This window comes from Arvicanthis niloticus, chromosome 11 (assembly GCF_011762505.2).
Source record: "Arvicanthis niloticus isolate mArvNil1 chromosome 11, mArvNil1.pat.X, whole genome shotgun sequence".
NCBI classification, from domain to species: domain Eukaryota; kingdom Metazoa; phylum Chordata; class Mammalia; order Rodentia; family Muridae; genus Arvicanthis; species Arvicanthis niloticus.
The window spans coordinates 64,034,386-64,059,719 of record NC_047668.1 but is presented as its reverse complement, the minus strand read 5'-3'; the positions used below and the strand labels follow the sequence as shown (position 1 = coordinate 64,059,719).

At 43.6% G+C, this 25,334-nt stretch overlaps 1 protein-coding gene across 5 annotated transcripts in view; it reads right to left on the bottom strand.

Moving 5' to 3' along the window:
* The window catches only part of Vit (vitrin), a 117,564-nt gene extending 92,230 nt beyond the window's left edge, over nucleotides 1–25,334 (bottom strand). For 3 of the 5 annotated variants that reach the window (XM_034514413.2, XM_034514414.2, XM_076942295.1), the window contains exons 1-2: nucleotides 25,108–25,334; nucleotides 3,503–3,572 (exon numbers count right to left, since the gene is read on the bottom strand). In XM_034514413.2, coding sequence (XP_034370304.1) covers nucleotides 3,503–3,554 — 52 coding nt within the window. In that variant the 5' untranslated portion in view covers nucleotides 3,555–3,572; nucleotides 25,108–25,334. The remainder of the gene's footprint in view (nucleotides 1–3,502; nucleotides 3,573–25,107) is intronic. The other 2 variants (XM_034514412.2, XM_034514415.2) reach the window with 1 other exon arrangement.

Below are 25,334 nucleotides of genomic sequence, written 5' to 3'. Positions count from 1 at the left end.
ACAGCGTCCCACCCACAGCCCTCCTCCCCAGCACCTGGCTCTTATTTTCTTTCTGCCCACTCTTCTTTAACATTCCTATTCACCATCAGTGGAGACATGGGCTAGAAGTGCAAATATCTTGAAATGCATGGATTCTGTTTCTTTGGGGTACATATCCAGAAAGAAGACTGTAAGATGACAGGCTAGTTTTATTTTTCCATTTTTTTTTGAGAAACCTCCATACAAATTTCATAATTAGTGCCATCATGCAAGTACCATTTTATATACACGAGGGAGTGCCATCCTACCCGCCACTGGCAGGCAAGAGCTGATGGTCTCTTTTCCAGATCCTCGTCAGCTCTTGATTCCTTGCTCATTTGATGAAGGCCATTCTAATAGACATAAAGTGGTATTTCATGGTGGTTTTGATTTGCATTTCCCTGATGACTAGTGATGCTGAACTTTTATAAAGTACATACATTTGCTAACTATTTGCATACATATCTTTCTAAGAAACATCTTTTCTAGCTTATTTTTAAAATTAGTTTATTTTTATGCTAGTTAGATTTTTGAGATTCGCTATCATATCAGTATTAACCTGTCATCAGATATATGGGCTTGCAAATACTCTTACATTTCCTAGGTTGTCACTGTTGAGTTTTCCCTGTGCTGTGCAGAATTTGTTTTAGGTCATTTGTGATTCTGCTTCTGTTGTCTGAGACTTTAGGGTCATATCCAACAAGTCTTTGCCTGGACCAATCTCAAGATGAATTTTTTAGGCTTCCTCTCCACCCCAGTATCTCTTCAGTTTCAGATCTTATGTTTAAGACTTTTTTTTTTTTTTTTTTTTTTGGTTGATTTTAAGACTCTGGTCACAGCTAAGCATCTAATTCCATTCTTGTGCATATGAACATCATATTTCTTCAGTGTCATGTATTTAGGGGATTATCCTTTTCCTGTTGTCTTCTTAAAAGATCATTTGACTATAAATTTATTTCTGGGACATCTTTACTTCCTCGTCATTTTTATTCTAGTTCCATGCTGGTTTGATTGCTAGATCCGCTGTGGTTTGAATGTGAAATGTCCCTCGTAGGCTGGTGTCTTTCCTTACTTGGTCCCTAGCTGGAGGTGATGTATTGGAAGGTTGTAGAACATTTAGGTGAGGGGGATCACTGGAAGAAGTGAGTCATTATGATGAGCCTTGATGTTTTTTAGTCCAGTCCCACTTCCTGTCTATCCTCTGCTTTCCGACTGAGATCACCCTATAATCAGCACCCTCAAACTCTTGTTATGGTAACTTCCCCATTATGAAGGAGTGTGTCCCTTGAACTTAAGCCAAAGTAACCCTGTTTCCATTAAGTTGCTTCTTTTCAGGTACCTGGTCACAGTACCAAGAAAATCAGTTAATATAGTATTTTTGAAAAGTATGTTGAAATAAGGTATCAAAGTGCTTGCTTGGTTTTGCTCAATAAAGGAAAAGTAGAAAACATGTTGTTTGGGGGCCAAAAAGATAGTTCCTTTAAAGTAACAAAGAAAAAGTAATTGCTAAAAAAATGAACATTGGACAAAGGGCTGCAGGGTTTTCATGGGTCTAGGATTCCAGGCATTCAGAGGTCAAAGCCATGGTTCAAGAGGCCCCAGCTGCTGCTCGAGCTAGCCTCAGAATTTAGCATTCATTGTCTGTGTCCTCTGAGAATTACAGGGCCATGGAGGCTTCCACCAAGATTTTTGAGAAAAGCCTAGGAGGTCAAGCAATGTGTAGATAGGTTTGGACACTCTGCAGGGATCTTAGTAAGTGACTTCAAGCAAGTTCCTAAGATTTTGGAACTGCCCATAACATGGGATATCTGCTAAGAAAGTATCAGGCCAAGTGGAGATGTCCAAAAAGAGAGGCCATGTTAGCTACGAATGCCAAGGCCATAGCTGCAGTGATGTCCAAGCCTGTCAGAGCCCAGCTACCCTGTATGCCAGGGGCTTGGCGTAGAGCTACCTAGTTTCCTGTTTTCCTTTGGTCCCGCCCTTTCTCCCTGTACTCCGTCTATCTGTTTTGGAATGGAAGCTTCTATTCTCTATCATTATATATTGGAAGAATGTGACTTTCTGATGTTATAGAGACTCACAATTAGGAGTTTGTCTTGAGCCTCAAAAAGACCTTGACCCTTGGCCTTATAAGCAGTGTTGAGACTGGGCAAGGCATAATATATTTTGAATCTGAAATGTCTTCCATAGGCTCTTTTTTTCTTGAACAGTTTTTCCCCAGTTGGTGGTGTTATAGAGACTGGGGAACCTTTTGAGGGCCAGACTTTTAGCTGGTAGAATTAGGGCTCAGGTCACAAAGGTTGGCTTTTGGAGGTTGTGTCTGGCCCTTTGCTCTGTTGCTCTGTCTGCTAACTACGTTGCCATGACCTACAGAGCCTCTGCTGTAGTTCTCCAGTGAACAGAGCAGCCCGGCCCCACTAGGCTTTTCTTAACTTCATGCTCTGAAACCACAACCCAAAGCAAATCTTCCCTCCATTCATGTTGTTCTGTCAGCTAGAGTTGGTCATAGAGATACAAAGGTTACAAAATTCTGTAGATTTACTGAATCTGTTTACTAGTTCTAAGGGTTTGTTGCTGTACATGTTTGACATATCATGTTACCTGCTATGGTAGATGATTTTAAGTTTTTTTCCAAATATAAATAGTATTTTCCAATTAAACTATTAATTTTAATTATGTGTGTGTATAGGGGTTGGTGGGTAGGAATATTGGATGCAGGTTCTCTGTTCCAGAGGAACAAGGGTCCTCTAGAGGTAGAGATACAGTGCATTGTGAGCCGACTGATACAGGTGCCAAGTCATCTGTAGGAGCAGTATTATTGCTGAGATGCCAGCCCAGTGTCTGTCTGCCTTCCTTCCTTCCTTCCTTCCTTCCTTCCTTTCTTCCTTCCTTCCTTTCTTTCTTCCTTCCTTCCTTCCTTCCTTCCTTCCTTCCTTCCTTTCTTTCTTTCTTTCCTTCCTTCCTTCTTCCTTCCTTCCTTCCTTCCTTCCTTCCTTCCTTCCTTCCTTCCTTTCTTCCTAACATTTTCCTTGCATAATTGATCTGGCTATAATTTCAATACAGAAGTAGCCTCCTTTTTATTTATCTGACTCATCATCACAGTGGAAGGGTACTTTTTTTTCTCCCAGTCCAAATTGTGTTCTTTGGAGATAAAAGAAGATTCAAATATTTCATCTCTAAAATATGAAGTTATGGCAGGAGTAAACCATTGTCATGATAAATTTTCTTGAGAAATTAAGAAACAGGAGGATCTCAAATTCATAATCTACAAACATGCTATATCTGAAGTATTAGTAACTGAAAAATACAAAGATATGTGTGTATAGCATCTGTAACATATAAACAGTATACATGATATAAATATATGCTTTATATGGACACACACACACACTCAGCCTAAGGAATCTTGAGTTTGATCTATACTTAACATTCCTTTCCTTGGCCATATCAAAGAGTATCCAGATACACATATAAAAGTACTTACCAAGCAACACTTCAATAACAGATGCCTTCATCGTGAGAACAACAATTCCCATAAATATCAAAATGGCACCCTGGAGAGGAAGAAAAATATATCAAGCTTCAGCCAGGAGTTCCGAGCTGGATGCACAAAGTATGTGCAGACATTCTGCATCATTTGGCACTGCTCCACGGAGGAAGCCAGGATTTGAAGCTTCGGTTTTCTATAGGAAGACATGTAGAAGGAACTGGATAGCCACACTGATACCCAGAGGGTCCATTCTCAGAAAGCCCATCTAGTTATCAGCCTCTGATTTTCTATAGATTTGATCTTAGAACTGACAAATGCTCTGGGATTTTGAGACTATGTCCCAGTAGTCCTCAGATTTGGGCAGTAGACATATTTATGGTGTCAAGAGAGCAATTTAAGATTACAAAGAAACCATTCCTTTAGTAAATATTAAATTCCTATAATATGGTTGCTTTGTATGGAAGAAGGTGGTAACACTGAGTTAAAAGCCAGTGCTCTTAAAATGGGATAGTTTAACAGAGGTAGGAAAATGTATGTGTGTGAACACAAGCAATTGCAGCATGAGAGAGAGAGAGAAAGAGAGAGAGAGAGATAGAGAAAGAGAGATAAAGAGAGAGAGAGAGAGAGAGAGGGAGAGAGTCAGAAAGCCTCATATGGAAGTAGGAGGGGCATTTACAGAGCAGGTCTCTCACATCACTGCACATAGGTATCACTGGGAGTTTTCACAACACCAATACCCAGGCTGTGCCCAGATCAATAGACTCAGAAGCTGTTGGGAATAGAGCCTGGGAATTAAGCTTTAAAACCCCACTGATAATTCGATAGGCAACCTAAGTTTAAGAAGCAGTAGTCAGAATAGGGCTTCTCCTCACAATGCATACAAAGCCCCTGGGCTTCTTGTCAAAAGTACAGATTTTTGCACAGTAGGTCTGGATATAACAACAGGGACACTAAAGGAAGACAGGAGAGTCTACAGCCAGGTCACTCCACAGGTGCCCAATCTTAGCTGATCTGCAAAGCTTAGCAGGGGCTGGCCTGTTTAGTACTTGGATGGGAGGAAGGAGGAGGATTATGTTATCTGTGAGCATAAGGAAATGCTTCGTGGAGCTGGGAGCAGCTGGCCCACCTGGCTGGGACCAACAGACTTTCAGAACAGAAATAGGGAAAAGGGACACCCAATGTATGGATCAGCGTAAACAGAGTTCTAGGAGCTGGGAAGCACCGTGAAAGGTAAATGTTATGTATGGGGACTACACCTCCCTTCTCCTAAAGCTATTTGGGGACCTTCAAAGGCTCACTGACACTACCATGCACTATGCTTCATCTTGTTCTGAATTCTTATGGTAAATCGGTGTGGTGGATTTGAAGGTTGTCGTTGAATATGGAAGGGAAACAAAGATGTAAGAAGTTCAAGATTATAACCACAGTCCCACCAGAGTGAAAACAACAGAAAAGGGGACGAGGTGGAGAGCATCTGCCTGTGGGTCACGCAATAGGAAAGAATGTGGCGGAGAATCCAGACATAAAATCGGCTTGCATTTTATTAGCATATCAATGATAACAAAATACTCTTTCTCTCTGGGCAAGTGGCATTCCACTGCTGGGTAGCCTGAAGTTGGCAGTCATAACTCTAGACCCTGCTGTAGACCAGTTTTTTTTTGTTTTTTTTTTTAATAAATCTACTTTCTGGAAAGGAAAAGACCCTGAGTTGTATATTATGCCTACTTCTTTGATAAAATTCTCACAAAATCTCATTTTTTAAGCCACGAAAATGATGCTACTAAGGAGGAAATGTATAAACTTATATTCAATGCTTAGATACATGTCTGTAAAGAGTTAACACAAAATGTGCTTGTCAGTTATGATTGAAACACCAGTACAAATACCAATGAATTTAAAACTGTTGGATATATGAAAGATTTGTTCTAAATAAATTAAGCACAGATGACCTCATCCAAACACTGGGCCACTTCGTTGATTTTGAGCAACATTTGTGATGTTCTCAATTTCCCAGTTGAAGTAGGCTACCAGTACCTAATAGTAAAGCAATGGGCTTTAGCTTCCAAGTAGAGACATATAGCCTGCTTGCTAACTCAGTGTTGAAGTAGCTGTAATATATTTTGGAAGAAGTGTAATAAATAATTTTTACTAATTTGAGAGATACAATAGGCATGAGTTTAAACCTAAAGAGATTCAGGGGCAGATGCAGGATGCTAAGTGTCCCTACTAGATGCTTATGGCCAGCACTAGCCACTGTTACCACGAAGTGTTACTCACCTTCCCTCTCTTACACTCCACTTATTGGAGACCCACTAAGCTTGTTGGCTCCACACCCATACAACACCCAGACTCAGTCAGTTCTCACAGTCACTGATCAAGGCCACACCCTGGTCCCTCCTCCTAGATTAGTTTTGTTAGCTTTATAGGGAGGTTAACTGGCATGGCCATGGTTGGAGCAAATGGGTTCCTGCCATCTCTCTGCTTAGAACTCTACAGTGGGTCTCCACCATCAAAAAGAGAACCCAAAGTCTACAGGTGGCTCAAGGTTCTACTGGATTCATTCACCATTCACCCCTCTGATCTAATTTTGCATTATTCTTCACCTCACTTATTAACATACTTCTCCCACATGAGCACATGACTGTTCCCATGTTTTTCTCAGATCTTCACTCGAATGTTGCCTTCTTCTGGAACATTCTGCAATCAGCCTATTTAAAGTCACAATCTCCTTTCTGTCCACCTCCATGGCTATGCCCTATTCTTGCCTTGCTATGTTTTTTTTTCCTTGTTACTTATTATTTTTGACATACTCTATAATTTACTTATTTTATTTTCATTTGTCCACTGTTGGGTCCCCAAAAGAATGCTAACTCCATAAGGGTAGGAATTTTTATTAGAGTTTATAGATTCTCAGCAAATGCACGTTAGATGAATGCCTGAGCACTAAGAGCTGCCTCCTTTCTCTAGAAAAGAAAAACAAAGAAAAAAAAAAACAAAAAAAAGACAATCTGGAAATACACCAAAACAATCAAATCACACATTTTAAATGGCATACTTTATAATCTGTGAAGAGTGATATGTAATAAAATTACATTAGAAATTAGTTAACAAGTCATTATTGATAGTCGACACACAAGCCCAAGGGATCTGAAACCCAGATTGCAGAGAGGAATACTCTCAGATCTTAGAAGTCATGAAGAACACACGTGACCTTCACAGAGTGGCCTGCATGGATTGCCACCAACCAGTTCCAAGAAACGAACACTCTAATCCTGGTGAAGACATTACGCATGTATGACTCAGCAATAGAACCAACCAGAAACTCTGTGTTTTTGGAAGCAGGGTGTATTGAAGGTTCCTTCTCAACCCTGTGCTTGCTTTCCTTGCTTGGTCTGTTTGTTTTTTTTTTCCATACTCTTAAATGTTAATGTGACTTTTGAAATGAGAGGGAAAACCTTGAAACCCTCTCTCTCTCTGACACCCCAGAGGCCAGGGCTGAAGGCTGCTGAAGTTCCGCTAAGCAATTTCTGTAGAGGGGAAGGCAGTCAATATCATGAAGTCATGGGGTGTTCAGCAGCTAGGGAGCCTTAATTCCTCCTGTGCTCCCAGAAGTGCTGACGAAAATTGAACAAGAGCTTCCAAAAGAATGTTACTTGTGCATGAATTATGGATTGTGCTGTGAGCTATAATTTAAAAATTCCCCAACCTGGAGTTCTGGTGAGGCAGATAAAGCCCAGTTGTGAAAGAAAAATATACTTTAGTGTAAGGAGATTAGCATAGCCAATTCAATTAGATATTGTTGCCTGAAGTTAGAAGAGGACAAATTTGTAATAAATAATAATAGCACCTTGTTCTAACTTCATCTCTCTTTCTGTGATAAGACACTGACCAAAAACAACTTAGGGGAACAAAGTGTTGATTTTGGCTTATAGGTCATACCTGATCATCATGGGAAGTCAGGGCAGGAACTGAAGTAGAAACCAAAGAGTAACACGGCTTTCTGCACCGAACACAGCCCAGGACCACCACCCTTTGCCCAGGGAATGGCGCCGCCCACAGTGGGCTAGTCTTCCTTATATCAATTAACAATGAAGATAATCTTTCACACACATGCCCAAAGCCAATATAAACTAGGCAATCATTCTGACAATCTCTTCTCAAAGCTGTGTCAAGTTAACAGTTAAAGTTAAGTAGGACATACCATATATATTCTCCATTGTCTTTTTAATAATTAATTACTTAATTATTTACTTCTCAAATGTGGCCTCCTCCTCTCGGTCTTCCCTCAAAGAATTCATCCCCCCATTGCCCCTCCCCTTTGTCCCTGAGAGGGCAGAAGGCCCCCATAACCACCACCCTGGTGCATCAAGTCTCTACAGGATTTGCTACATATGTGCTGGGGACCTTGGACCAGCCCGTACATGTTCTTTGGTTGGTGGCTCAGTCTCTGGGAGCTCCCAGGACTCCAGGTTAGTTGACACTGTTGGTCTTCCTGTGGGGTTGCCACCCCCTTGAAGGCCTTCAATCTTTTCACTAACTCTTCCATAGGGGTCCCAACCTCTGTCCAATGTTTGTGGGTATCTGCATCTGTCTCAGTCTTTAGAGAAACTTCACGTGTGTTTCTGAACTGGGAGCTCCTCTGTTATTGTTTTTCTAGTCACTGTTTTTCATCCTCTTTCTCCTTCTCCTTCTCCTTCTCCTTCTCCTTCTCCTTCTCCTTCTCCTTCTCCTTCTCCTTCTCCTTCTCCTTCTCCTTCTCCTTCTCCTTCTCCTTCTCCTTCTCCTTCTTCTCCTTCTCCTTCTCCTTCTCTTCTTCCTCTTCTTCCTCCTCCCCTTCCTTCTCCTTTTCCTCCTCTTCCTCCTCCTGAAATTCACTATGTAGCCAAGAATGGCCTTGAATTGTATATCACCACAAAAGGTTTCTGCAATGCAGGGATGAAAGCCAGGGTCTTGTGTGTGTTGGGCAAGCACTTTACAAAACCTTTGTCCCTGCCGGTGACTTGGTTCCTGAACACTGGCACATTGCTTGTCAATGAGGCCCACACTCTGTGGTTGAGAAAATAAGTAAGGCTTGTTCTTAACAGTGTGACCTTGTTCATGAAGTGGAGGTTTACATCTTGGTTTCCATTTTTTGTTTGCTTTTTTGAGACAGGGTTTTTCTATGTGACCTTGGCTCTCCTGGAACTCACTCTGTAGATCAAGTTGGCCTCCAACTCAGAGATCTACCAGCTTCTGCCTCCTGAGTGCTGGGATTAAAGGTGTGAGCCACCACTGCCCAGTGCTTGGTTTCCATTTTAAAGAGAAGGAAAGCAAGGTCTCCAGTGAGTGAGTGATTTCTAAGGTCATGTACTCAAGTCGGGCCCAGTTTGATGGTTCTTGCTTCAGTACGGTTTTTCCTCTTTGACACGTGTGAAAGTGGAAACTGACTGTTTCTGAGATCTCAGCTTGATGCTCACAAGTGAGGAGGGCAAGGTTTGTAAGTTAAAAAAGGTCAGAGAGGAACAGGTTTCTTAAAGGTGGAAGGAGACTGAGAGGGTAAGTAGAGTAAAAATGACTTGTGCAGCCCATGAGGAATGTGTTGTATTTGCCTGCTTAAGACTTATCCTGTGCACAGAAGCTGACAAACGACATTTATAAGGCCAATAAAGGTAAAACAGTGATCAAACTCTCCAATTGGGGAGGAGCATTTAGGGACCATCTTATCACCACTTTCTCTCTCTCTCTCTCTCTCTCTCTCTCTCTCTCTCTCTCTCTCTGTGTGTGTGTGTGAGTGTGTGTGATGCATTTACCTGTATCACTAACACAGTTACTGCCAGATTTAATAGTTATACAATAAGCAGGTCCCGACCTGAAGGTTGTCATAAGATGTGACCTGTGGAGAAAAGTTATCACTTCACACGATGACAGCATCAAACAAGGAGCAACCACAGCCTCTGACCTCTGACCTCTGACCTCCTTGCTCACTGCTCTCCCTGTTCTGAACTCCACTTGCCTTCCAATTAGAAAGGGCCAGTTTCCTAAAGCACAGGACTGAAGGAGCGTTCACCTGTCAAAATCTTCACAGCCCACCCATTCTCTAAATAACAAAGCCTAAATTCCTTGGGGAGTCTTTAGAGACTCTGAAAATGTGGCCCAGGTGACCCTCTAACACCATTAATCTAAAATTCTCCGTCATAATCCTCTTCTCTGGTCCCAGCACCCACAGATCTTTACTTCTGCACATTAGTACCATGGGTCTCACGCCTAGTACCGTCTCCCCAGAAAACCTCACCACCTCTACCTGCCTCTTACAAGCCTAGCTGTCTTCCAGGCTTGAGCCCAGAGCCCACCCACCCACATTTTATGCAATTCTTCCTGGTTTCCTAAAGCCCAAACCCATCTTCATTCATAAATGAGATGATTCAAAAATGAAAGAAGAAAGAATGGGAAAGGGAAAGGTTGTGCGTGCCCTACGTGCTAAACAGAGAGACAATACATAACCAAGTATCAAGTTGTTGCAGGTCTTCCAGAGGGAGATGGACATGTGTTTGGTCATAGCTGACGTTAATGGAATACCTGCTAAGTGAAGATGATATATTAACTCACTAATCTTTACAACAGCTTGGCAAGGTATTGACTATTTATTGACTTAATTTAGTGGTAAGGCCCTGGAAACACACAGAAGTTAGAGACTTTGCTCAAGGTGACATGGCTGGAGGAGGAGCAAAACTGCCCATACTAGAAATCCCACACTTCTCACTGCTTGCAGCAAGCAGCAAGCAGCAAGCAGCAAGCAGCAAGCAGCAAGCAGCAAGCAGCAAGCAGCAAGCAGCAAGCAGCAAGCAGCAAGCAGCAAGCAGCAAGCAGCAAGCAGCAAGCAGCAAGCAGCAAGCAGCAAGCAGCAAGCAGCAAGCAGCAAGCAGCAAGCAGCAAGCAGCAAGCAGCAGGAGGAACAGCAACTGCCACATCTTTTTGGGGGGCTCTTGCATTTATATACCCTCTCAAGAGCATCCAGAATTTCAAACATCATACACTTGCAAAAATTATCTACTTCTGGCAAAACCATGCTCCTGCCAGAGTGCGAGGCAAATCACGACCTGCTGCTGTGGACAGTCTCCAGTAGCCCCATGTACCACACCTGGATTTAAAACAAATACATTTCCCCCCAAAACATTTCTATGTTTTAAAGAAACCAAGATTCACACTGCAGGTCACAGAGATAAACCACTCCAGAGCTGGTTTCAGGAAACAGTGTCTGCTTGTTTGCACAAGAGGAACCACTTCTATAGTGGAAATCTATCGACTACTATTGGTCGATAGCACATTACCTCGAATAGAATAGTGAGCACTCATACAACCAGGGTCTCTGTGGGGAAGAAGTTACACAAAGAGTGCAGACTCATCCAGAATGCCAGCTGCTAGCTACTCAGGCCACTTCAGAATTCAGTGTTCTGACTTCAGGAGCATGTGTGCATTAGAAGCAGAATCTGCTAAGTAGGTTAGCCACCAGCTCATGCCTGCATTTTCTGCTACACTCCACTGGTCGTTGCTGGCTCATGGCAAGCAGGTGCCTTTAGCTATGCTCTGACTCAGTTGGTCTAAGCTGGTATCATACTGTTTGAATGTTTTCATATGGATTCCACTTGACAGCCAGGGTTGAATCCACCTGTTATCTGTTTTTTATCTATCTATCTATCTATCTATCTATCTATCTATCTATCTATCTACAGCCCAAATGATGACCCCATCCTGGTGCCCCCTCACAAAGTTCCTCCTCCATGTCCCCTCCCTTATTTGTCCGAGAGGGAAGAGTTCCCCTGGGTATCCCCCCTCCCCCCCCCCCACCGTGGCACATCAAGTCTCCGCAAGATTAGGTACGTCCTCTCCCCCTGAGGTCAGACAAGGCAGTCCTGTTGGGAATGGATACCACAATCAGATTACAGCTTTGAGGAGAGCTTCTGCTCCAGTTGTTGGTGAACCCACATGGAGACTGAGTTGAACATCTGCTACATATGTGCCTCAGTCCAGCATGTGCATGCTCTCTGTTGGTGGCTCAGTCTCTGAGAGCTCCCAGGGGTCCAGGTTAGCTGACTCCATTGGTCTTTCCTGGAAACCACCTGCACTTAAAGCTACAAGAAGGAAACATTGAGCAGATGATACATTGGCTCAGGTAAGGGGGCTGGAAGAGGCTTGAACAACTTAACTGAACTTCAGGGAGCTTCAGCCAGGCATGGAAGAGGAATGAGATTATTATACAGAATAGAAGGGGCTACATAAGCCTTCAATGTCATGCCCAAAGAATGTGAGATCGATCCTGTAGGCAACAGGGAGACATGGAAGGCTTAAGAGAATTTTTTTTTTTTTTTGCATTCGTCATTTTGATAAGCCTCATGAAGGTCTACTTTAGCTACCCACTTGGGAAAAAAATCTGCCCCATTGGACATATAGAGGTGATATAATGCTGGTGTTTGTATGATGTAGGTGTGGCGTGGGAGAGCACCCAACCGTGATCCATCCATGAGGTGAAGAGAGCCAGCTTCCATCTGGAAACATTTAGCAGTTATGAAGTGTTTGGCTGTTTGCTTCCAACATGCTGAAATCCCTGGGGACAGATGTCTCTGTGTGAAGAGAGGCCACATCTGCAGCCTTGCTTTCTCTGTTCCAGCTAGCCTGTCAGTCCTCAGCCACTTGCTGTTGGATGTAGGGTGATCAGAATAGAGAAAAAAAGGGAGGTTGGCATTTGGGGAGTGGTCCTTTGTAAGGTAGATGTGGTCTCGGTATGGGCAGTAACATTTACACAGATTGTAGACCTGGGGGCTAGGTCTCAATGATGCTATTCAGTATTGCTTCAATACCTGCAGGCACCAAGAGGAGGGTACCAGAATCTTCAAGGATTTGAAGGGCTGGGGGTGGGGCATAGTAGTTCACTTTCCAGTTCTTCCTGTCTCCACCCTCCCCTTTTGTCTTTAGGAAATAGTAACAGAAAAGTGTGTTGAGTCAAAGAGGCAGAGCAGACAGAAGCTATCTTACTTATTCTTAATATACATTGCACTGGGTATAGATAAGTCAACCCACAGATGTGATGTCAGGTTACACAGTCAAGACTGAGAACACCCTTCCAGGCTTCACTCCCCTTTCTAACAAACCTTCTGAAAGACAGATTGATTCCAAGTTAGCAACTGAAGCAGCTGCAGCTGGAGATATCAGGGAAGTATCCCGGACCAGTCAGCAAAGAGCTCAGGTATTGTCAAAAACTGAGCGTCGACATGAGCTCTGATAACTGAAACATTTTGAGAATTAAAACAGCGCCATGGCTGGAAAATTTCACATCAAGAAATTTCATCTCGTGCACATTGATTTTCAGACATGGCCTCTTACTTGGCCTGGGTCGCATTGTGTAGGTAAGGTTGGGTGGCCAGTAACCTGATGGATCTTCCTGTTTCTGCTTCCCCAGTGCTGGGATTAGAGCTGTGCCGTTTTGCTCAGCTTTAAAAAGCAGGCTCTGGGGCTGGAGCGAGGCCCTCATGCTTACATAGCAAGCACTTTACTGATATCGTCAATTCTCTGGCTTAGACCGCTTCGTATTAATCGTGTCAAGCTTCCCACACAACCACTGCTGTACACCTCAAACAGTGCTCCGGCAAATCATTATGAAGCGCGATCCCCACACTACTTCTCTGTGGTGAGCTGTTCACTTTCAAAGCCCAGCGGCATCTATAGCTTCAGTCTTACAAGACGCAGGACCAGGACCGTCAGCTGCTCAAACATAGTCTTACGGAGCACATTCATTCACCTGAGTTGAGGTGGCTCACTGGTCAAAGCCTGTAATCTAGCAAGAAACGATACCTTAGACCAGCGGGTATCTCCCCTGGGCCTTGAGAATTGAGACTTTGAGAGTCTTGAAGTGTGTGACTGAGGGGCTGCAGGCCTTGTGGGGCCCTGCATTAAGGGGGGGGGGAAGAGAAAGGAGGAAAGGAGAGAGAGAGAGAGAGAGAGAGAGAGAGAGAGAGAGAGAGAGAGAGAGAGAACACAAGAGTGGGAGTGTGACGGTGGGCACAGCGTGGGAGGAAGCAGGGAGGGGCGTCTTCATTTCTGGCCGCATCCCAGGTCCCACTTCCAGTCTGAGGGACATCCAGCTGGACCTGGCTCTTGTGCATAATTGAACGTATTTCTGGGTGCCTTTACTCCAGCCAATTTGAATTAGTTTCTGTCCCTGGCAGCTTGGATCAAAACCCCTTTCCATGTTTAGTTTTGTTTTGTTTTGTTTTGTTTGTTTGTTTGTTTTTTTTTTTTTTGGTCTTATTTCCCTGAAAAGACGGCTGATGGAATGAAAACTCTTCAAACGAGAAGGATGCACACAGTTCTTTCTGTTAGCATCTGAGCAGGGGCTTCGTAGGGGGGCTGAATGGAACCCTGTGGCCAGGCTCTGGGAGGAAGCATGGCGGAGGGTCGCAATGAGCCCTGAAGACTGGCGACCTCAAAGCGAAGCTGCCAGAACAGTGTTGTGGTGTTTCCCAATTGTGACAGTACTGTGCCAGCACAGATGTTTGACAGCTCTGAAGACACTTTGGTTGCTACAGTTTGCAGAGGTGGGGACAGCACCACTTGGCACCTCATGGATGGAGGGCAGTAGCTAAGGCATCCCACAAGGAACAAGCCAGCATTTCAAATAAGGAGTTAACAAAGTCTAATTTGTGGGAATGATTATTTTTCAAGTTGTTTACGAAAATGTTGCATCAGCTGATATTACCACCCAGGAATTTCCCTTGAATCTCTTAGATGAATAAGGTGTGAACTATTTATGGATATATTCCTTTTGTGGGGACTGTGTGGAGGGGGCTGCCCCTAAGTGGTGTGTCCTCTGATGCCTCCTAGATGTGGAGTTACAAGGGGTTGTGAGGTGTCTGACCTGGGACCTGGGAACTTAACTCAGGTCCTCTGGAAGTGTAGCGTGAGATTTTAACCACTGAGCCATGTCCCCAACCTGGGGATTGCTGAGAAAATCCCCCAGCAGAGGTATCATCTGTGACCACCAGTTGCACTAAACAGCTCATGTATGTGTCATGATGCACACATGTACATGCATATGCCACTCGTCCATGTGGCATTTTTTGCATTTTAGCAACCCTGAACGGGAAAGCCCTTCTTGGTATGTGTTTGAAAGCATCGTTTTGTATGTCATTAAGAACCTGCCATATGGTAATGCTTACCACATCCACAGTCACTTCCACCAACAGTGACTTCCAGTGGCACTGCAGATAGCAATTACAGTTCTGAAGTGGTAGTTTAGATCTTAGACCGCCAGTGGAGGGGTGGGGGTGGGGTGGGGAGTGTACTGGTTTGCAGGCATGCACTGATGAACTCCTCCCAAGAGCAATCCATCCTGGGTAATGGAAAGGGTATCAAGAGCAGAACATCTGGGGAAGGAAACAAGGCCCTCTGAGATGAGGTGGGGCACTGGGCACCTCCCAGTTACCCTGGAAACCAAGAAAGGCTTACAAAGACTCTCATGCTGCTGTTAAACATGGGTTTCTCTCATCAGAGATGCCTTGGCCTAATGTGTTTGACACTGCTTTAGCTCAGCTCCTCTTTGTGAGTTCTCCCTTGGGATTTTGTGGTTAGTGACTGCCAAGGGCTATCTACTGTGAATGCAGGGCTGGGTATCTGTTTCAATTTAACTGGAAATCCGTAGGGCCTTCACTGGCGTGAACACGTTGTGCTTTGTTGCTCGACCTTCAGTTCTGAGGCACAGAAAATCAGGTCTAGCTCTGGGCTGGCCTTCCAACTGAGATAGGAATAGGAGAGCATGTTTGTGGGACCTGGGCTTTCCTGACTGCCTCTTGGTAAAGAATGGGCTAATGTCAGATGGCAGACCTTCAGCTTTCCCAGAGCAGGGTCAAGGCACATTCTTGTGTAGAGGCTAGTGGAAAATGGAGGGTGTGGAGGCGTGTGGAGGTGTGGCTGTGTCTGTGGGTAGAGAATTAAGGACTGTGGAGGATTAAACTCTGGAAATTACCAGGGACAAACAGAAAGAGTCATTTAGAGGCAAGACATTAACCTCTAAAGGGAGCCCCCTAGCCTCATGCTCCAGAGCTCCAGAGAGCGTTCTCAACCCCGACAGAGCTTTCAGCTTCACCCACATGCCTCTCCTGATAATTTTTGTTATGTCAGGAGGGATTTGTTCCTTTATCCCTCTTCATGAAATTATTTATTTATTCATTTATTTTTATTATTACTTTTTTTTATTGAGATAATGTCTTACTATGTTGCCCAGGAGATCCCCAAGCTCTGAGCTGAAGGGCTCCTCCTGCCTCAGTCTCCCTGAGTATCTAGAACTGTAAGCATGCAACAGTGGGCCTGGGTTTTTTTTTTTTTTTTTGCAGAAAGTTCTAGAAGTTTCAGAACCGTCATTTCAGAATGCCCATTAAGTGCTAACACCACACTCACTAGGACTTGCAGACTTCTCACGGTAATAGTCTTAGGAGAGTGCTATTATTCCGTTTGCTTTCCAGAGAATGGAGACTTAGAGAATGTTAGCAAATTGCTCAAGGTCGTAGAGGATATGTGACTATCTTAGAACTCGAATGTCAGACTTGGACTCCTTCATGCCTTCAGCATCTCATGTCCCCATCACTCACAGCATGGGTCCATCTTCCCTTCCACCTGACTCATGCATCACAGGTGTTTAAAATATTCGCTTGACAAGAGTTAAATTTCAGGCTGTAAAGCATACACATTGGATAATAAAAGCTGTCATAATTATAAAGAATCATACTGCGGTCTGAACTCACAGTGTTCTCTTCCTTACAAACGTTAAAAATGATGTACAGGGATCATTTTTACGCTTAATCAGGCATATCACCCCCAATATAGAAAGATACTTGAGAATATTACAGTTGACTGTATGGTGGGATGTGAAAATGACAGGCCCTCACACGGCTCGGGACTCAGTGATGACATCTGTTCTCATGTCCCAAGGTGGCCTTCTTAAAGGTCCTCTCACTGTTTCCCAATGTGAGGTGGGAGAGAGGAACTGTCAGGAGCAAAATGCCAAGACATTTCCCCACAGAAATTCTAGTCCCCAGTCTCTGAGCATTTTTCTTGGTTTCCATGTCATTTTGCACAGTCTGGAGGAGGGAGCAAGCTGGGGTTCCAGTTTTTGTCTCTTTAAAACCCCATCTTGGGCTCCCTGGAATGTCACTGGAAGCCACCGAGTACCAGAACTGCAGAACTGAGACACAGAGAACCTGATTTTGACTTATGACTTACTTATATAAATTCAAGGAAGAATATGCACCAAGTAAGACTCCTTCTGTAGCTGGCACATGCCTACAATCTCAGCATTCAGAAGGTGGAAGCAGGAGGCGCATTGCCAGTTTAAGGCCAGCTTGGTCTACATAACAAGTTCCAGGCCAGTTACTTCTACATAGTAAGACACTGTGTCAAAATCCAACCAAACAAACCAACAACCAAACAAAAACACAAATAAAACCAAGCAAACAGACTTCCTGTGAGAGTCTCCTTGAGGTGAGTGGGGGTTGGATCCTGGAGAATCAGGAGCATGGAAGGCAGAAAGGACTGCACAGAAAGCAAGTGGGCACCAATCAGAGGCTGAGAGAGAATCTGGTAACCCCAAGCCAGAGCACCTACAACCAGGTGGCTGCAGGTAAGGGATCCCCAATAAAGTGAGGGCATCTCCAAAAAACCCACGGCTGTGTGTTTTGGGACCCGAAACAGCAATAACCTTCATAGGTTAGGGAATCTGACGCCAGCCCATAACAGTGATAATCTTACAAGGCCTTTCTGTCACTGTTACATTGACTACATTTCCCCTCCTGTGCCTCCATCCTAGACACAAAGCAGTCATTATTGCTGGCCGACTGAGGTATAAGACAGAGGAAGAGATAATTCGGTCAGCACCCACGTGGGGTGTGAGGATATAAACTTCGAATGCCATCTTTCAGTCTTGCCTAGTATCATATACAGGCCAATGAGGCCCACACACCTAAGTTAAAATATGATCAAGGTCATTGAAAACCTCAGGGGACCTAATCAGATTCTACTCAGGGCTGAGGCAAGAGCTACTCCAATGTGAGTTCATAGTGCGGGTATCTGGGGAATAAGGAAGGGTGTGAGGAGGTCACCCTCTGTGTCCCTGAACCATAACACATCTGTGATTTCTCCTGTCCTCACTCTGTCCCAATTGCCACCCTAGCCTCCCAAACATGAACGAACCCACCCACTCAGGGCCTTCGCCATGACTCTGTACTGGTCTGCTGACATGAAATGCTCTGCCCAAGGACTTTACAGCACTTCCCAGCTGCAATCATGCAATGAAAATTATTCCCCCATCTCAATGCTTCTATATTTCTGTCATTCTTCTTGCTTGTGTTTTTCTGCAGCTACCCCACCACCAGCTACACACACACACACACACACACACACACACACACACACACACACACACATTTCCACAGTTCTGAGAACCGTGAATACACATGGAGGTGGCTCAGGAAATAAATAGTAGTGGGTACTGTCATCGAATACGACTATCTCAGTTTTCCTGAGAGACTTATTTCTATTTGAGTACAAATTTCCTCACAGTATTGCACAAGCACAGGCAGCCCGGGCAAGCCAGCTTGCTGCACCTTTATGTCTAAAGCATGTTTTCTGTGCTGGGACACAAAGAACCCCAGAGGGAATGCACTCAGTATTAAGACGCCAGTGACCTGATCCTCTGGAAACTGCACACACTTCCTCCCTCAAGGAAAATAATCCCCTCCCTGCACTTTTAAAAGCTGAGCAAAGAAGATGAAGAAAAACTGGAACAGGATTTCTTTCTGTGACAGCTCAAGGGTGATTTCCCACCAAGTTTTGCTGTATGTCCACACAAAATTTTAGCCTTCTTCCAACTGAGAAAAATAACCAGAGATAGCTTTCCTGGAGACTTGTCAATGTTAAGAGTGGTTTTCTTTGGTCTGTGCTGTAGGGAACGGGGAGTCCTTCTATAACAAGCTGCTAACCACCCTAGTGAAGATAAAGAAAATCTTTTGGAAATACCATAGGCTGTGAGGAAAGTTTCCCCCCACCAGCCACAGCCCTCCTTCCCCCCCCCCAAACTTGGAAAGGGACTTTTTTTTTTTTTTTTTTTTTTTTTTTTTTTTTGCTTTTTGAGACAGGGTTTCTGTGTATCCCTGGCTGTCCTGGAACTTGCTTTGTACAGGCTGGCCTCAAACTCAGAGATCCACCTGTTTCTGCCTCCTGAGTGCTGAGATTAAAAGCGTGCACCACCACTGCAAGTGAGTCCTAGACCAGGAGATTGTTCCAGGACTACAGCACCAAAAACCCCCTTTTGTAAGTCTCCCCCCCCCTTTTATTATGGAGAGGGATCTAGTCAAGATAGATAGCCTTTCTCGGAAGTTTGGCTCCAAAACTATGTGTTCAGAATAGCAAAGACTGATCTGATAGTAATAAAACAAACAAACAAACAAACAAACAAAAACAGGACACTTGGTGCCTGCTACGTTTAGAATGAAAGCCTGGTGTTACACTTCTTGAACTTGAACCTGAGATCTTCCTATGTAGGACCTTAAACTTCAAGGACTTCTCAATGCCTTAGTTGATTTATCTCTGTAAGGAGATAGCAACAACTCTCGTCTATTTGGTGGGGTGTTTAATGAGCTCTCATACGAAAGGGTATTAATATTTTTGTTATTACCCTGGTAATAATGAATTGTTCTGTCCACAGTGTCATTATCATTATAGTACATCTACTAGATATGGCCCACCTAGACAGCAAGTTAGGCTCCAACAGAGCAAGCAGTTGAGTCTGTCATCAGGATGATGCATCCTAGAGTAACCCACGGCTCGATTCTTGCACATCCTGGTGAAGGAAACTGGTATAGTCTGAATGTTAATATCTCTCAAGGCTCACATAAACCCTTGCCCCAAAGGCAGTAGTTTTTGGAATTGGAGCCTTTGGGAATGACCAGGTCAAGACCTCATGAGGAGGAGGAACAACCTCATCAAAAAAGATACAAGAGGCTGGGGAGATGACTCTGTAAGAGCATTGGCTGGGTAAACTTGAGGACCCAAGTTCAAATCCCTAATGTCTGTGTAAAATGTCGAGCATGGTCATGCTTATTATTCTGTGGGAGGTAGAGACAAAAGGATCCCTGGGCTGCCTGCCAGCCTATTTCCAAATTCAGGGAGAGACCCTGTCTCAAGAGAATAAAGTGGAAAGTGATAGAACATGTTTCCCAACTCCTCCTTTCACTCCACCCCCCCACCCCCCGACCCCATGTGCATACACAATGAGAAGATGCCCTGTATGAAACAGAAAGTTGACTCTCACCAGACATAGAATTTGTGAATGCCTCAATCTTGGACATCTCAGCCTGCAGAACTCAAAATAAAAATTTCTATCTGTAGGTTACTCAGCCTCTGGCACTTCTTTACAGCAGCCTAAATGGACTAAGATGCAAACAGGACTCGTGACTGCCGTTGGCTAAGGACTTGTGGGGTCCAGCACAGTACTCTGAATATGTGTGTCACCCAAAGTTCACAGCTGGAAATCCTAGCACCCACAATGTTGGGATTTGAAAGTGAGACTTCGGGTGGTAGGTAGGCCTTGGAAGGAGCCTGGATGAGATTGGTGCCTTATCTACAGACTCAATCTCCTGCTCTCCGCCATGGGATGACTTGATGAGAAGATAACCATCTTCTACAAACCAAACATCACGTCTGTATCATACTCCAGCCTTTGAGCAGTTTGTTCCTGTGTTGTCATTCTCCAGAGCTGCAGGAAATTAATATTTGTTGTTTAGGACAGCTAGGCTATGGTGTCTAATAGCACCGATTGTCCCAAATACCCAGAAAGGGAGCAATTCTGTGTGTTCCTTCTTCCTTTGTTCACAAGTTTGTAAGGATCCCCTGCCAACTCTCTTGAGAATCTTTGAGAAAGTTGTAGTATTTGGCCAGTCAAGTGGACAGGAAACAATACCTGTCATTTAATTCTCAAGAAGAGTTGAAAAAAAATTAATGAAGAAAATATGAACTAGAAATGGAGCTAAGTGTTTTCCTATAAATTCTAAGATCAGAGGGGAAAACACACTGTTAAAAACTTCTCTTTGTCACTCAGAAGCACAGTAGTGTTTCTGTGTTTCAAGATTCTGGCGGCAGCTCTGACTTGGGACAGGATGTGGGTATTTCTTCCTTCAGTTCACCCCTTTCCCTTGACCTGGAAGACAGTGGGGGATTTTTTTTTTTTTTTTTACCAAGTCACATCTGTTCTATGTGGATTTGCCATTTTCAGGTTGCCATGTAACATAATTTTTATGGATGGGCCCATCAAACATCATATGGTGCCTGCTTTGGATGCTTCCCAGGCAGCCTGAACGTTTCTACTCATCCCTGAGGACCTTGGGAAGGCTTACAGAAAAGTTTCTAGCTGATTAAAAACAAATTCTACAGCCAGTATCCACAAATGTTTGTTTTATGGATGAGGTAACCATGGAAAATGCAATAAACAAAACAGAAATAGTACTTGCTCCACTGTGAACATGTGACTCCCGGCATGCTGCCATGTGTGAGTGTGTGTTTGTGTGTGGGAGGGTGGGGGGTTGTTCTTTCAGCTAGGTGATTTCAGGCTGAAGTGCATGTGTGTGTGTATATGTGTGCATGTGTATGTGCTTGTGTATGTGTGCATGTGTGTGTATATATATATATATGTATGTGTATGTGTATGTGCTTGTGTGTGCATATATATATGTATGTGTATGTGCTTGTGTGTGTGCATGCATTTGTGTGTATACTTGTGTGTATATGTGCATGTTGTATGTGCCTGTGTGTATGTGTGTGTGCATATGTGTGTGTTTAATGAAGAACCTAACAATCAGTGCAAGCAAACAATAACTTCTAACCTCTGTAGTGATTGCTTAATCCCTGTCTTGATGCATTTTCTGTAAGAATGTAAGCCATGCACTGCCATTGCTCAAGTTCTGCCCACATCTGTGTAAAGCAGCACTTTCCCTATGTAGCTTCTCCTCCTCATGTCTTTCCTGTGTTTGGAGGGTCAGGAATTTCCCTATCTTCTGGCCACCACAGGGAGATACATCTTGATGCAGGGGCAAGGAGCTATCTCAGCTGCCACAGAAGTTGCCTCTTCAATTTGTCCTTAGCTGAGTGAGGGACCAGTTAAAACCTCTGAGAGAAGTAACAGCAACTGATTTCTAACATGTACATGAACCTCACAGAAACCCAGAAATCATTTGCTTATCCTGCCCCAAATGGTAATGTTTAAAAGGTTAAAGATACCAAAGAGTACACATGGAGGGTCCCATGGCTCCAGCTGCACATATAGCAGAGGACTGCCTTATCAGGCATCACTGGGAGGGGAGGTCCTTGGTCCTGTGGAGGCCTGATGCTCCAGTTTTGGAGGATGCTAAAGGAATGAGGTAGGAGTGGACAGGTGGATGGAGGAGCAGCACCCTCTTAGAGGCAAAGGGAAGTGGGGAAGGGATGGGGTTTGTGGAGAGGAGACTGGGAAGGAAGACAACATTTGAAATGTAAATAAATAAAATAAACAATAATTAAAAAGTCAAAGATAATTACAAATGACACAGCTGAAGCTCTGGCTTCTTGTTTCAGTCATTAATACAATGAAAATACTTGCTCCCATTTCGGTGCTGTCAGGGTGCCTTTTAGTGCTTTAAGCTCCTACTGAAGGCTCTTTGCCAAACGCTGTAGGAGGTAGGGACTAATTCGAGGTCTCCTTCATAGATGAGAACAGTGGGGTCCACAGCTTTTGAGTCACCAAAATTTGAAGAAGTGGCAGAGCCACTACACAACTCCCAAAGAGCCCCAAAGCATTGCCAGGCCAGTAAGCCTCAGCCTCAGCCTCACATGACAGCTTTAAATTCAGACATCTGACATTATCGTCACACGAAAATATGCAGATAGTCACAGGAACACACCAAGAATTGGAATTAAATTGGCCATACAGCTTGGACCACCCTGTCGTAGGTATGCTATGGATGGACACACACACACACACACACACACACACACACACACACACACCTTTTAACTATCTTGTAAAAACAGTTATGTTGAGTTTCATTTTCAAAATTTCAGTGTCTTAGTCAGGTTTTTCTTGCAGTGATAAATAGAGCACCATGACCAAAGAGCAAATTAGGGAGAGATAATGACCCTCAACTCATACTCCATCACTGAGTGAGGTCAGGCAGGAACTGAAACAGAGACCACAAAGGAATGTTACTTACTGGCTTGCTCCTCATAGCTTGATCATCCTGCTTTCTTATACCACCCAGGACCACTTGCCTAGGGATGGCACCACCCACAGTGGGCTTGGTCCTCCCACTTCAATCATAATCAAGAAAACACCCCACAGGTTTGCCTATAGCCCTATCTAGTGGGGGCATTTCTCAATAGAGGTCCCCTCGTCTCAGTTAACTCTAGCTTGTGTCAAGTTGGTTTTTCTCTCTCTCTGTCTGTCTCATACACAACACACACACACACACACACACACACACGTGCTCACTTATTTTTACATATTTATTTAAACACAAATATTTAGAATACAGTTTCTGAAAGTCTATTTTGGCATGCCACTGTTTTAATGTATGGCAAGCTGCACAATAAAATGGCCATGTGAGAAATCGGAGATGGAAGTATTAGCTTCCTGGGGTCACCTTTTACTGACTTCTGCCCTGCACTCACTACTGTAACCCCTGGCTCACCTTGGGGAGACCAAGCGGCACATGTGGGCACATACTAGCAGGACCTTCCTGGAGGCTTGCAAGCATTTATTGTAAGACGAATGACTCTTCCCACTCGATTTTTTTTTCTGACTCTATAAAATACATTCCTATAGAAAGTTTGTCACCTTTCAAATCCCCGATGGGGCTGCTAATCAATATTAAGCCTCATGTGTGCCCTAAAAAGGAGGAGATGCAGGCATTGCTGTCTCTATTTTTCAAAGTGGGGAACAAAAGTCAAGAAAAGTTCCACGCCTTTCCCGGGGTAGCACATCGAGGTAGTAGCAGGGCTGCTTTTGTTAGTCCAGACTCCTGGCTTGGCAAGTGGGTGAGACCACACGGCTTTCCTGTGCTCCGTGTGTCTTACAGGAATCCCAGTGGAGAGCGGCACAAGAATGTCTGCTTTTGCGACACTATTCAAACTCTCTGCTGTACTGTCTCTGAAAGAAGCTATTCTTTTTGCGATAGGCAACTTGCTGGAAAGATAATTAGATCTGCCGAAGGACGGCCACAAACACGATTTCAGCCGAGATACGGAGCGTTCCCAGCATTCCTAAGGTGTTTCCTGTTCAGCCTTTCCAGTGGTGAGGTATAAGGTATATTTAAATGAAGTCTAGCCTGGTAAATTAGCATATTGCAATAAAAATGCATTCCTCATAGTCTTAAAAGTCCTTGTCTAATGTCTATTTTTAATGAAAGATACTTAAATTTAACAAAGAAAAATTCTTCCAGCTTTCTACTAGCAGACACACACACACAAAGAGAGAGAGACAGAGACAGACAGAGAGATAGAGACAAAGAGACAGAGAGAAACAAAGAGACAGAAGCAAAGAAAAAAAAATATACAGTGTTTGATTCTGTCTTGCTTCGGGACATTCATCTTTTAAGAGACCAGGGAAAAAACAACCTCATAACTTTACCACCAAAACTTCTAAATTTATTGCAACACAACGTAATGGCAAAATATTATTTTCTTAGCAGAAACACTTAAAAAAAAAAAAAAACCAAACTACCATGGCCAAGAATGCCTGGTTTTGTTTTTACAATAAACTCCAAGAAAACCTTGAATTCCACTCTTGATTTGGGGATGGTTAGAGGTGCTGTGGCTTGTTTAGAGAAAAGGATCCTGTCTAATTGTTCAGTCTGAGCCTCTGTCTAACCTGTGCCTCAGGCATTTATTTCATGTTTATACTGGTTCCACACAATTGTGCTTAAAAGAGATTGTGCATCCTTTCTTCTTGTGCAAAGTTGAGCCACAATGTCCAGGCTAACAATGCCAACCCCGTCTTGGGCTTATCAATAACAGAAGCATTCAGCCTAAGAAAACATCACTATTGTAAACCACCAACGACTTGCATATCTCACCACATTCCACGGAGACCCACCTCAATAGAGAGACATGGAGACCAACTCTGAATTGTTTCTCTGTGAGCACCGCTGTGCCCACTCACATGGCTTTTCATACATTAAGCAGTTGCTATATTGTTACTGTACTCCTTAGAGAAAACAAAATGAACTTAAAAAGAAAGATGTAAATTACTTAAAGGCGCCATACAAACACCGCATTTTCAGACTTACTTAAACCATAATGAAGTTGCTTTAGTGACACAGCAAAGATCTGTTCTAATATTAATTCCTTGGCATTATAACACACACACATATGGTTAGCTACAATCATGCCAGCTAGCACCCACTTCTATTGAAACTCTCTTTAAATTGAAATTTACTAGCTGGTTTAGGCATTTATTCTTGTTTTTCAATGAAAAGAACTTTTTAGAATTATTATAAGATTGAATGGAAAGCAGCTGTAGATGTATCCCTTTAATAACTCGTCAGACATACCTTGTATGAAGAAAGCAGTGGGTTTTTCCCCCTAAACTTTCCACCACAAAGAATTGGTTATTCTTTTTTCTTTAAGCTTTTCTGCATCACAAATCCCATCCAAATTATTCTAAAGAAGAAGCAAGAGGAGGTCGAGGAATCTTTTCTCTTCTCAGGCGAGCTAAGCAAACATGCCCATCCACCTCTCAGCCCTTTGGAAAGCGCATTTTGTCACACACACACACACA